This window comes from Simochromis diagramma, unplaced genomic scaffold (genome assembly GCF_900408965.1).
Source record: "Simochromis diagramma unplaced genomic scaffold, fSimDia1.1 OVJJ01000320.1, whole genome shotgun sequence".
Lineage (NCBI taxonomy): Eukaryota > Metazoa > Chordata > Actinopteri > Cichliformes > Cichlidae > Simochromis > Simochromis diagramma.
Window position 1 is genome coordinate 4,944,586 of NW_024386773.1, and position 14,988 is coordinate 4,959,573.

General features: G+C 36.4%; 1 protein-coding gene across 5 annotated transcripts in view; it reads right to left on the bottom strand.

The window, feature by feature from the left end:
- chd6 (chromodomain helicase DNA binding protein 6) overlaps window positions 1-14,988 on the bottom strand; it is a 95,669-nt gene that overhangs the window by 68,967 nt on the left and 11,714 nt on the right. For all 5 annotated transcript variants that reach the window (XM_040004247.1, XM_040004252.1, XM_040004261.1 and 2 more), the window contains exon 2: window positions 5,018-5,067. In XM_040004247.1, the coding sequence (XP_039860181.1) occupies window positions 5,018-5,047 (30 nt within the window). In that variant the 5' untranslated portion in view covers window positions 5,048-5,067. The remainder of the gene's footprint in view (window positions 1-5,017; window positions 5,068-14,988) is intronic.

Here is a 14,988-nt window from a genome sequence, read left to right on the forward strand (position 1 = left end):
CCTAAAATCTAAAATGGTTTGGCTTTTTCAGTATGCTTTGGGTCATTACCCATTTGCTCTGTGAAGCACTGTTCAATCAGTTTGGCAGCATTTGGCTGAATCTGAGCAGAGTGTATAGTTTTTTAAATTACTATATATGTGCTACAGGGAGGTTTATATCTTTATTAGGTATGTGTGTTTTTGAAGGGATGCCAAATGCTATCATTTTTTCTGTAAAGCAAATTTACCTTGCCTATGGGTATAAATAAAGTTACCTTGAACCTTGTAAACTTCAAAATTCATACTGCTACCTCTATCAGCAGTCACATGAGAATTCTGGTTACAATACAATAGTATTCTCCATACTTTTCCCATCATTCTGATGCAAGTTCATCTTAATCTTTGTTCAGAGTTATTTCCAGAACTGGACAAAATCTTCTTCTTCTTTTTTTTTAGATTATATGGTCTTCTTGCTGCTGAGTGTAACCAGTGATTTGCCGCTTGTCGTAAACCCTCTGTGTTTACATTCATGAAAGCGCCTCTTGATTCTGGACCTTGTCAATGAAATGCCTACCTTGTCATGAGTGTTCTTGGCAGATGTTGTGAAAGAAGTTTTACTTAACCAAGGAAAAAATTTGTGTGATCATCCACTTTTGTTATCTTCAGTGGTCTAGGTCTAGGCTGCTGGGGGAGTCCCATGATGCAGTGCTTTTTCTTCAGTCAACTTTTTCACTCACTGTGTTTATACACCTCTCTGCATTTAATTATGAGCTATTATTAATCTCTGGCTCTCTTCAACAGCGTGTCTTTGTCCTGTCTTCATCCACTTACCCCCAACCGGTCGCAGCAGATGGCCACCCCTCCCTGAGCCTGGTTCTGCTGGAGGTTTCTTCCTGTTAAAAGGGAGTTTATCTTTTCCACTGTCGCCAAAGCTTGCTTGGGTTTTCTCTGTTTTCTTTGTATTATTGTAGGGTCTTTACCTTACCTTACAGTAAAGTGCCTTGGGGCAACTGCTGTTGTGATTTGGTAGTATATTAAAAAAAAACTGAATTGGTCTATGAGGCCGATTTGTTGTTCCTGTGATGGTGAGTGACTTGTTTTTAAGTACGTACAACATTGTTGATTTGGCCAATCCTCAAGTTTTTTGGGTTGTTTTAAATCTGTCTGATCGGTAGTTCAAGTTCCAAGACTAATGATGGCATCCTCCAACTACATCAACATCTCTTTGACCTAATGCTGAGAATTTAAACAAATAGCTACCAAAAGCAAGTCAGCACTTGGAATCAATTAGTTTGTTATGGAATAATGAAGGAATAGGCTTCACTTGCCCATGAAGCAACTCTCCCATCTTTCCAACTTTTGGCCCCCTGAAAATGGGAGACTATGTATAAAAGGGCTGGATTCTAAACAGTTTATGCAATACTTTTGTCAACCCCTTGAATTAAATCTGAAAGTGCGCACTTTAACCAGTCTAGACTGTTTAAAATCTATCTATTACAATCTGCTGGTGTACAAAGGAAAAGCTACAATGAAATACACGGGCTTATGGTCCAAAAATCTACTGACCAAACTGTAGTTACACAGGATTTAGTAGCTGGCAAAACAGTCACCTCAAAGGAGACATAAACACACAGAGTATTTTTTGTTGTTAAGAGAATTGTTACCAGCTGGACGAATCCGTTTTTAAAGACTTCAAAACATAAATTCGGGACTCCTACCATCTGTCCTGCTCCTACAAGCGATCTCTACCCTCACTACACAAAAAGATTTCCCTGCTATCTCTTTTTGAACAATCAACATTGTCTCACTTTTGTTATCATTTTTCCAACATCTTGCAGCAGCCTTGTACAAACATTACCACACGGACATTAGTTTCCTCCACATCACTGTGCCGTGATGACATTATCACTGTGGCTTCAAGATGTGGCAGGGAGATAACCAGACAAGTTGATGGCCACTTGAAAGATGCCAGACACACCATCACTGCGACAGTGAAAATCTCATCACTTTTCTCATGTAAACAAACTGATGTAAGCCTTAAGTAAGATTGCACACTGCCTAAAACAGAAACTAAATTATTTAAGGATGAAGCTCTTTCCCTTTCATACCAATTCTACTGCTGACATGTTTTGTTATCTTAACCGTGATTTAGTGTGCCAGTGTAGACAAGGAATTATTTGGCTGCATCCAAACATTCCCAAACAATATTACAGACCAAGCACAGATACTGTAACTTCACTTTACCTGATACTGATAAAGGCCCTCAGCCTTTTCATGCCACTACAAATGATTATACACAAGTCAAATAAACAGACTAATTAACACAGCCGCTACACCAATACAACAACACCTGAATCAGAGAGTAAAAAGAGAAAACTTCTGTATCTCTGGAGTTAGCAGATAAGATGACCTTAAACTAGCTTAACCAAGACAAATCTGAGTTAACAAAGCTGTACTGTGTCCTGTGTGAGAGGACTCAGGTCGAGGACACAGTGTTAGAACACAAAATATGTTTATTTCCACAAGTTTCACTCAACACAAAATAATTTGGCAAGGTATTATACTGGATTACCATACCAGGTAGAACAATTTCCACCAGAATGAATACATCAGAATTATTTGTACAGAAATGCATTTCTGGAAAGATGTTCAAGAAGAGATTAAACAGATTTTAGATTAACTGCTCCCTATATTAGGCACACATTCAATATAAGAGATGGAAAACTGATATAGCTGTTAAGAACTCTGCTCTTATTTTTTGTTTTAATAGCTTCTTGGATGAAACCAAAACTTCCTAGTAAAATACACTGGAGATATTGGCTAAAGGATAACCTTAATATGGAAAAAAGAAAATCCTGCAAGACTACAGCTCAAAACAGATTTGTCAGGAAATGGTTAAGTGACACAAGAAATACAGGTCTTCAGCTATCTTCTGTATTTTTTTCTTCTTTGATTTCTTCTTATTGTTGTTTTTGTTTCTTTTCACGCAGGACTAAACTGGAAAAAACTGTATCTTAAATTGAGGGTTTTTTGTTATTTGTAAGACAGAAATGTTAGAACTGTGGACTTTTTCGTGTTTATGTATTAATGTATAGATATATGCACATATTCTAATTTGTGCAGTATTATATGAATAAACATTAATGAAAAAAGTAAGGTTGTTTTTTTTGTTTGTTTTTTAAGAGTCATTATCATAAAACTGCGTTACTTTCACATCTAAGCCAGTAGTGACTCACCAGCCAGTGATAGAAGACTGCTGCTAGCCGAAGTTTACCATCAATAGCAAGCTTATTTTGGCAGTAGAAAACAAGAAACCCTGGTGCATTCAAAATGAGAGATTGTTTACACAGTCAAAAAAAACAATGAAAAAAGTCACCTTGAAGTTTCAGTTTGTCATAAACTGCTTGAGGAATTTTCCATACTTCACAAAAATGATTTTCAAAAAAATATTTGCATTTTTTCCTCAGTAATCATTATGTTTATGTATGCCTGTAAAAATAAACATTTTCAATTAAATGAATTTCTTGCAAAAAAGAGTCATAACTTATATGGAATAATCTCAAACCATAGATGTCAGTGTCACTGAGTCTCTATGCATTACAGCCACACTGAACTTAGGGAAAGTCTCTTCATGCTCACACACTGCCACCCTCAGAGCTGAAAATTTGACAGTACAAGTGCAAAGTTTGTCAGGTCAGCTATATTTGTACAAATGTGCCCTTTGTTGAACAGAAAGTTCAATATATGAGACTTCAGAGGTTGTTCAGAGTTTTTACTCTCATCATTTTCCACCAGTTTTTACCTATTACCAACTTTACCTATTCCTTAAATTCATTACCGAGGAAGATAAAAGCAGCAAATAATGATCATAATGACTGAAGGATCACGTTCTGCTGTTATGACAGTGCTGGCACCCTGTTACTGCGGTATGGTAGCCTCATATGCCCAGCTGAGAGACTGCTGTGTCGCCTCTCACTAACAAAAACTCTGACTCATCACTCTGCTCAGCTTGACTCGTAAATATTACAAAGTGCAAGCCAACATCTAAAAGCACCAAAGTAATACTAAAATACAGGACATTTCTACAACCGCATGAACAAGAGGGTTTGACACAAAATGGCAAAACAAGTTTTTCAGATGACTTAATGTAGAAGATGGAGCACAGAGTACTGAAGAGTACGGATTCAACCTCAAAACCTGCGCTATCAGAGACTTTTTTATGGATACAATCAATCAGTTTCACATTAAACAAACTCATCATATAACCTCATATTGCAAGTGACTCCAGAGTGAGCAATAACACAGTCATTGTGAATCAGATCTACTGACACATAATTTCCAGGACATTAAAGACAAGCTGTTGCAATGTAGGATTCTTTTCATTTTAACTGCTATATACACTGTACTTTTTGCCATGGTGTGAACCTTTAAGTGTAATCAAATAAAAAAAAAGTTGTCCAAAGGGTGAAGAGGAACAGTGACTAAGGTTGCCAAAGAAAAGTTCAAAACACAGCCCTCTGGCCATTGATTTTCCGATTTGAGGGCAATCCGCTTTACCTGCTCAACCAGAGCTAACATAGATTAATAATTACCAGAGCCTATCTATTGCAGAATTGTGAATCAGAAATGCACAAATTAACTGTTTTGTTTTCCTGCAGTGTAAAATTGTTGCTACACGTCAGTGCACTCTTTACACTGGAAATAATGATCTTGCTCACTACAATGATGAACTGTGGCAAGAGAGAAGTGTTGGGGTGAGTTCAGTACTTATATTGTTCAGAGACGACAGCATTTATCCTGTCAGCATGCTGTAAACCGGCAGCCTCCAACAATGCATGTCAACAGTAACAAACTTACCCTGGGAGATGTTAAGCGAGTTAAGTGAATAAATGTCAAAGATTTACATGATGAATCTACTCAAGAGTGTTTCCAAAATTACATTTATAATTATGTTTTATCCAGTATCAAAGCAGCTGTGTATAAAGGCTTTTATGAATGGCCTACTTTTCTTGTGTACATGCATGGTAATAACACAAACCTGCTGCTTGTCCTTCTTGAGTATTTTCATCTTCTATCCCTTCACAGCATCTGTTAACAGAAAAGATCATAAATCAAATTACTTCCAAAAAAGCACACATTAAAAAAAAAAGGAAATTTCTGATATCTGTAAGGGAAAAAAAAAGTAGAGCTACAATATAAAAAGAAAATAAAGATTTTTCAAATCAAAGAAAACAGTGCATATTGGATTTAATCTTACATAATTGTAATCAAAGTAGAAAGCACTAAAATCTCCCAAAGAACTACACATGTATGTGTATTTAACTCTTATACAACTGTATATAAAAGGTACAGTAAGTAGTGAGCACACCTTTATAAGAAGAAAATCTGAGACAAATGTTTTCTTGCAGCATCCTTCCAAGTTAATTACACTTGAGTCAGCCACTGAACTACTGCCTCACTAAAGGACACTTGCTTCAGTACAACAGTAAATAGAATAAGTTCTTTAACTGACTCTTCCCTTACAGTTTAAGTAGAAAGAAAAGAAAAAAAAATGTTACACCTAAAAACTATATGGACTGTATGAATTTCATGTATCGACTGCTTCGGTATTGTTTGATAACTTTAAAGTGCAGTTTTATCTGAGACTAAGTCAATATTGTCTCAGTTTAAGCAGAAATTTTTACAGGTCACTAAAGAAGCTCCATAAACTTCATGTTATACTCCACCCACACTCTCACACTCACACACACACACACACTCACACACACACACACACACACACACACACACGCAGTAAGAGAAGCCCAAACAAGACAAAGGTTTGCTCTGTACATTAAAACAGTGTGCAAAGCAGGGGATGAAAATGTTTCACTGTATCTGTCTTGGTGATGACAAAACCTAATTATTTTACTAAAAGGTCAAGTAAGTTTGACAACATTTCTGTACCGTGTTGTACTTACAAGATGTTAAAGACAGAAGTGTTTAATAATTCAATAGATCACCCACAAAGTATAAAATCTTGATTATTTTCTCATGATTTTCTCGTGTATTTTTATTCTTTTAACATACATGGCAGAGCACAGAGGCCAGTGTTTTAAATCTGCCTTATGTTCATTAATTGTATGGTACAATACAATATTATTATATTTAGCCAGAATAGAGTTCCGTTTGTGATTCACATTTGAAATGGCACATTTTGAATGACCTTTATTGACTGCACTCCCATAACCAGGAGTGTCAAGATAGCATATATGGCTATATGATGCATTATATGTCTGCTGTAATATTATATGACTGTGAATCACATTTTCAACAACACAGGGGAAAAAAAGATGATAGAAACGCTGCAGAACAGAAGTTGGAGAGTAACATTGTGTGCTCCCAGCTTTCACTGAGACTCAGAGCCTGCACTGACAAAGTGCAGAAATGATAGTATGAAGTCATTTCAGAATAACTTGAACAGATCATTTTCAGGCCACTGTGCACTACTTCTGTCTCCGTTCCTACAAACCTGTGCAGCAGCATTGCCGCGGGGGTTTGTGTATAGCAAAGAAGTGGAGGTGGACAGGACCAAAGATAATACAACTTATTCAACTTCTTGCCTTTGAAAAAGCATCACTGCAACTCATTCAAAATCCCCACGAGTACACCTGCATATCTTTTGAGTAGTTTTATTTTGTTGAAAATCTGCAGTTTGTCCGTGTAGCATGTTAAACAGAAGCCTCTGTCCACTTCATTAAACACACTTGATTCTAAGGAAATACTGTGCTGGGACTGCAACATTTTATTAACAAATGGTTAACATGCTGACTGGTATCTTAATTATGAGGGCACCAAAATAATTAAAGTTCAAATAACATCATAGGCAGTAAAGGTTTGTAACCGGATACAGCTGAGATATTGACTTTGCACATTAAGTCACAACAAACACAAGGATATCCATGATCACCAGTCATGATGTGTGACACAGCAAACAGGCTACCTAAAAGCTTTAATATCCAGCTGTTCTAACATTACATGAATGGACAATGTCAACATTACCAGATCATTTTGGTATCAAATTCTCTTTCTGGATGTTTCTATATCGTCATCCTTTCAACATCTATTTTCCTCATAAGTACAAGCTTGTTTGCGGCAAACCAATTCTGAGTGACTCACTCTTGAGTCTGCCTGAGCCAATGTGCTCTTTGCAATTGCACGAACGTAAGACCCTTTTCATCATCAGAGAAAGCATTAATTCATCAGTACGCACTGAAGATTGCTGCACTGCACTCAACATGTGACAAACTGAAACTTTAAAAACTGCACCTTTACCATATACATACACACACATACATACATATATATATACACATATATATACACACACACACACACACACACACACATATATATAAGGGGTGCAACGATACACAAAATTCACGGTTCGGTTCGGTTCGATACTTTGGTGTCACGGTTCGATATTTTTTCGATACAAAAAAATGTTCATGCATTTTTAATTTGTCATTTATTAAAAGTATAAATATATATTTTAACTCAAAAGTACAGTTTTTAAATTTAACCCTAACCCTTGTGCGTGTTTTTTATTTTGACAGCGAATGCGCACCTGCGGACCACTTATGTGCAGCCCTGGTTATTTAGCTCATCATATTGCAGCCACAGAAATTATTTTGTCCATGAAACCATAAAGCTGCACTTTCTTTTTGCCTTATAGTCTGATTTGTCATAACTTCTCTGTTTTGTGGTAAGCTTTTCTTTGGCTGTCACTTCTTCACCCTGACCTGTCTTATTTGGCTCAGCAGAACTGAATATGCTTTTTACACGCTCACTCACATAAGCTCAGCGATTCTCTGCGCGATCAACCTCTCACATGTTTAAGCTTGCTGCGGGAGATTTCACTTGTCATGTTTGCATAGTAAGCTAACGATTAATAAGACGATGTCAGAGGAATTGGTGCACAAATTATCATCACTCACAGATCAGTGCTGTCGCTCTCTATACAGAGTTCGCACGATTGCAAAGTGAAAGCAAAAAAACAAGCGCAAATTCAAACGCGATTTCAATATGTCACATATTGACAGTGGCTCACCGATGCCAATGACATAATTACCCAGCTACATTTCTGAAAGAATGCAAAAGCATTGACATATATTTTTCCTACAATAGCCCGACGGGCAGGGAAGAGATAGATTTTGGTAGCCCGACTGAAAAAATCGCTAGCTCCGGGACGTCGGGCTAGCGATATTGCAAGCCCTGTATCTGATTGAGGAATCACTCATCTTTGGAAAAGAGAGTTTATTACAGAGAAATGTCTCTTTCCAAAATAAAAGCTATACTATCCGCTCCTTCTGGGCTATATTCTCAGCAGCATAAGGAGAATCATGTGCTAACAGCTGTCTAAATGACTCGGCTAAAGTTAGTAGCATGCTTGCTTTTTTTTGTTTTGTCTTTGCACTAGGATGATGTCGGCGTAAATGTGCAGTCATATTCGTTGTGTTCCCACTAGTGCTTTCAGGTTGATCTCGTTGAAATGACCTTAACGCCACAACACGGCAAATCTCCGTTAAAGAGCTACCGCCGATCGCCCCGTGCATGGGGCTAGACGGCCAACACTGTTTTACTTTAGTCCATGACTCGCTTACCTTCAGGGTCATACGTCACATGAAAACCAAAATAATTCCAAACGCCAGATCTGAATGTTGCAAGGAGAGCTTAACTTCTGTCTCGCTAGCTTGCCCTGCGCTCTTCCTTCTGACTATGCTGTCTGTGTTGAGCGCTCAGTGGATCTGCGCTCGACAGTGCAGCCTAGGCGGAGTAGTCGAACACAGATTCACTGAGCGCTCAACACAGACAGCATCGTCAGAAGGAAAATTGATAAAATAAATTACAAATGTTGTATTGTTCGATACATATGCGTACCGAACCGAAAGCACTGTATCGAACGGTTCAATATCGATACGAATATCGTTCCACCCCTAATAAATAATAATATATATATATATATATATATATATATATATATATATATATATATATATATATATATATATATATATATATATATATATATATATATATATATATATAGCTTATCTGTAGTCCACTTTAAAGCTGTCCTCATTTTAAAAGGACAGATTACACATACATAATAATAATATATGTATATCATGAGGCAGAATTTTAAATAATCCAAGTTTCAATTTTATTTTTCATTGTTTTGATGTTTCATACCATCCATACCACTATTGCTCATGCTAGAACATCAAACCAACTGCAGCATCATAACCACCAATGGGGGGGGACTTGCTGCATGCAACAGATAGGAAGAATAACTACAATCAAGTTAACAGTAATGACAATTTAGAGTTATTTAACATCTAAAGACACAAATGTTTATCTGCAGGCCTGAACGAGCTGTACACCTTAAAGCCAACCAGGACACAGTGGCTTAAAATTTGTATTCTACGCAGAACCATTAGATGTCAAAAGCAAGAGGCAATAAAAAAGGATCAACTAAACACATACGTAAACTAAAAGAAGTTCAATTTTTTCCTTTTTAAATCCCTCAGGGTTCAGGAAATCAGACTGAACATCTACTGATTATATAACTCATTTTAACAGGTGCAAACTCTGCAAACAACTGCAAACAGTTGTGGGGCAACTATGAATCTGTCAGTCTTCCAATACAAATCCACAACTACATTATACAGCCCACAGTGAAATCACTAAATTATAATTAGTCAATTTGATGTCCCCGGTTGTATGACAAATCGGTCAGACAAGCTCTTACCTTACTACCTTAAAGCCAAAAATGTTAAGTTATTGTAAAAATTAGTGAACAGAATTACCCAATAAACTAAAAGGTTTAGTGTTACGGTTATACTAGATATTGAATATGACTTAAAGCTTCACCACTATGCTAATATAGCGCAAAAAAAAGAAATAAATATGAAAAAAAAAAAAATGAGCCAGCTGATTAGGCAGAATTGGACTCAAATTATTGTGGGATACATGTTTTGTTTGTTTGTTTGTTTGTTTTCACACTCTGTTGAGATTTACATTCTCCAAGTTACATGGATATTTTTCCAAGCACTCATAGACTAATACAAACTGGATGGTCTGCACCCTGCTGAAAGCCATAGTTTTAAATAGATAATTTTGAGACTCAAAAAAGTCACAAAAGGCTTCAACAGCACAAACTGTAAAGGGATCCAGTTTAATGATTCAAAGTAGTGAAATGAGGCCTAAATTAGGGAACAACAGAAATCTGCACTGGATCCCCAGTTCCTCGTTGTGAAAAAAAGTGAGGCATGGCCTTAATGTAACGTCATTTCATTTACAGATAACATCAGAATTCTCCTCAGTTCATTCACCTCTGAGCACAACAATGATAAATATAAACACACGTCAAAGGATTGCTCAGTGCATATTTATGAGTTTAAAACAGTGCAAAGCTATGCATGGCATTTTTTGCGATATGCAAACACAGTAGTAAAACCTGGTTTAAATGGAAACTGCCAGTCCTCTACATCAACATAACCATAAAACTAAACAGGAGCACAGTACACTTGGGTGTCCAACTCAAAAAAGGTGTACACAGCACCAGTGCAATAGAAATGACTCAAAGAAAATAAAAAGATTACCTTGTGCCTCATGTTACAGTATACAGTTCCTTCCATTCAAGTCTTTCAGTGGAAGAGAAGAGTATGCTGATTTCTCTACGATTTTCTAACACATTTTCTCCACATACCTGAATCAGTTTCTTTTGTTTTTTTAAAGAAAAGAAAGAATGATGACCAAGAACTGATGTAGTGATTTACAACAGCTGAGTTATGAGGAATATTGCTGATTTTAAATTAATAGCATTTTAATCCAGGTAAGATGTTTGTTCCTAGATTTCTTTTCTGGCGACGGACCAGATTAACAGGAGAAAAAAAAAAAAAAGAAAAAAAAAGGTCAGTTAAAGACTGAAGGTGCCAATAGATGTTTGGACTAACTTAAGAGATAATCAGTGCAGTAAATGCCTTTTTCCCAGCTACTCAATTATGATTTCATTCTTTTAACATCCTATTGCCTTTTGCTGGAAAGAAAAAAGCAGATTTAGTACAGGTGATATCAATTGCCTGGAACCAGCTCCACTGTGCTTTTCAGAAAGAGCAGGTGCTCCTCATATTTTGAACACAGTGTACATGACATTCAGCAAAATCCACCTTTTGCTGCTTAACACTCTGATGATAAAATGGCATATGTGGTGCACTACTCTGCAGCAGCAGAAACAGTCAGGTACTCCCACCACCTGCCTCACTGTACCATTAAGGATAACTGCAGTATCTGCAGAAGAAGTTCAGACTCCCCACTGTTTTAAAAGTGGGGAGTTTGAACTCCCCCCACTTTCATAATCCTTAAAACAACAAACCATATTTTCTGCTAATTAGATGGTTTAATTGCAAGTGAAGAAGACAGTCTGTGATTATTGAGGCACTTAATTTTTGCAGTGCACCTGTCATAAAGATCAGTACAGCATATAATGCAAAGTAAAAGAAATATTAGTTTTGGATGCCCCTTACAGATATGCTACATGTAGCTATTAATAAAGAATGCTATGGTGTTTTTAAATGCCCATCGCACATTGAAAGACTGGACATCCAAGGATCCAAATATCTGGATATGTTTGACAAAGAGGCCTGAAACCTCAAGGTTTCTCATTTATTATAAGCAGTTTTGCTTGAAAAATGACAACCAATTACTTTTTTAACAGCTGTACAGCTGTCACATTACCAACAATGCTGATGGACTGAAATACAGAAGAAGCACATCAATAAACGTGACTCAAACATCCCAATAATCCTTAGAGTGCCCCAAAGCACTTGCCTGAGACACTAACACTGGAGTAAGCAGACAGTGAAACCTGAAATGTAGGGCTTGTGTGATGCGTTATGTCTGTCACGTGGGAAGACGGGTCACAAGGGGGCATGGACTGAGTGAACACAGAGGGAAAGTGAAGCAGTATGAAAACAGGAAAATACAGCATACCTCATGACTTCCTCTCTCATTGCTATAAATGACAATATTTACATATATAAGCAGTTTAGGTAAAATAATAAAAATATAAACTAGCACTCAAATTCATTGTATATTAGCAGTTAACTTAAAAGACCAATGTCAAGAGTTTAATTTTCCTCCACTTTAGCAGCTCGATGATCCAGGTGAGATTACATTATCTCCTGCACACAGACCATAGTATAGATATGACTTAAGTGTGTCGACAGCACACGTCTCTGCCACATGGGACTCAGTTATTTTTGGTGCGAAAAATCCTTTCTGTAAATACAAGTACTGCATTATACTGATAAAACTGCAAATGTGTTGGCCTAAATCTAGTTTAATCTCGACTTGATGCAAAGTCAGGGTTTTTCTTAAATTTAACACACAAAAGCTGAAGCCACTCAGTGTGTAAGCTGTTGTGTTTTTTAGATTTATCACTGACTAGTTTTCTTTTTTCTTTCATTTTTTCCTCAAATTTACTGACATATTTAGGCTGACACATAATAACTGTGGATCCTGCTGAAACATTTCAAATTGTTCCCTAACAAATGTTGTAATTCATGTTATTCCTGATAGATTTCAACATGCTCCTTCTGTGCCCAGTGCTGTGTAACACTCCTAATTTTATAATTGCCTACACAGTCTCCACAACTCTTTAGGAAAAAAGAAACAAAAAAGGTTAAAAAGAAAAAAACAATTTAAAAGGCAATAAAGGCCATTGAAATACTGATTTACACAAGACTTATTCTGAGATCTGTTTTTTTGTGGAGTGTGGTGGGTAATTTGCTGTAGAATTTTTACTTTGTAAACTGCAGACATGGCAGAGTTGCAAAAGACAAATGACCACAAATGACCTCTGCAATTATTACAACTTACCAGAGGTCCCCAGGTCATCCTAGTTCCATGATATTAGTGCTAATGATTATGACTTAAAAAAGGGGGGGATGTAGAATGTATACCCATTTGTCTCACCAATGGACAAATACCTTCAACTATCACAATGGTAAATTAATATGCATCTAACACCTTTAAGTGCTGATATGAACCTTATGCAAATGTGTCTGCTGGGCAATGTAGTCCCAGATTTTATGAAGGGAAATTAGACTCCAGAAGGTTGCAGCATTGGGCCTGCTATAATCATATTTAAGTCAAATAGCATAAAGAAAACTATTTTTTTTTATTAACTAAAGTATTATTTTAAAAACCACATGTAGTTTAATGTCATTGCTTTTTCCAAAGCATTTGAAAATAAGGATTATGAACAAGTTAACCACTTGGAAATGAGACCTGTGAACCATATTTGATCTCAGAATTGTCAGTGTGCTTATATGTGGAGAAAATGCAAATACTGAATCATTGATGACGTTTCAACCATTTCAAGATAGCAAATCCTTTAGTGAGTTAAACAGCTCCAGTAACACTTCATTTGGATGAGAGTCAGTTTTATAACACTGTCACTCCATGGAGTAAAAATCACAACTTCAGTGAAAAAACAAAGATGATGTCATGATAGCTGCACTGGCACGACATCCAATTTAACAAAAACGTTTTACCTTCTGACAGATTCAATACATTTAAAGTTAAGCTACGCAGCCATTGTACATATCCAGATCTTAGTGCATGTGACAGAACAGAAACAACTTCCTCAACATTACAAATAACTAACAAATGAATGTATGTGCATACTTAGATAATCATAGATGACAGAAAAGTGCATGAAAATGGGAAACAGCAATGTAAAGGAGGTGTAAATTTCTTGTTATAATTGAAAGGCTGCCCAAAAAAGAAATAAAAATGAAACAAGTCTAAATGGAAGTCAAAAAGACATCCTGTGGAGGCTTTTCCTTTTTTAAAACTTCTGTGTTACATTCCTTTATCCCTGCACACCTGTCACCCATGAATATTGATGCAAGAGCATGCCGTTTCCAAATATCAAACAACCCTCTACTGCTCACTTATTTTGCAGCCTTATGTGACAGAACTCATATGCAAACACAAACAAGCGCACATGCGTGCACCACAGGGTATGTGAACAACAAAGACTGCATTTGAAATGTAAAAAACACAGAAAATACTTGCATGCAAAAATGTCTCGACCCAGACAGAGCTGTATTGTTACAATATCGTCATAATATGCCACTCACTATATAGGGTCTGTTGACTAAAATTATAAAATCAGGACAAGTTGAAACACCCTAGGAATTTAATAGTCCAGGCTTGTGTATCAACAGTTTTTTCCTTTTTACAGCTGGCAGTAACAACTTAGGAAGTATGTTAATAGTTTGTGCATACTGGTAGGGCTTTGCTTTTACATTTAACTTTCAAATGTTATGATCTGTATCAAGTGTGTATTATATAAAGACATAATTTATTTATACGTTAATTATCCACATAATAGACACAATGACATAATCGTTACAGCCTTTAAATGTGTCACACTGTATTTTTGATCAAAACATTGAAAGTCAAGTTGGAAGACCAGTAAGACAATAGACTCACATTTAATAGAAGACATAAGGGTTGCAGGGATCACAGACACGTTCAATTAACGAGCAGGAGCATTACTAAATAATGATGAATAAACACCAGAAACCAGACTGCCAACATTTTTTTCATGTTTATCTGAGTCATACTGATTCAGATAAAGAAAGTAAAGGGTCACACACTGGACACTAAATCAAAGCATGTTTAAAAAGGTTTCAATGAAAATATTACCCAATGGCCTTACAAGATGAATGCTGAAAAGAAAAAAAGTTATAACATTGACCTGGCGTTTATTTTTATTCTTTATCATTTTTCTTTTTTATATATGTAAAATGGCTAAAGTCAACAGTAGGCTAATGAGATAAATTAGGTGACACAACTTTTATATTATAAGAAGTTTCTGTCCTTAGACCTACTGAGGGGTCGACTAAATAAAAGACAGGAGAAAGACCTGGTACGGACTTACTACAGCATTTTGCC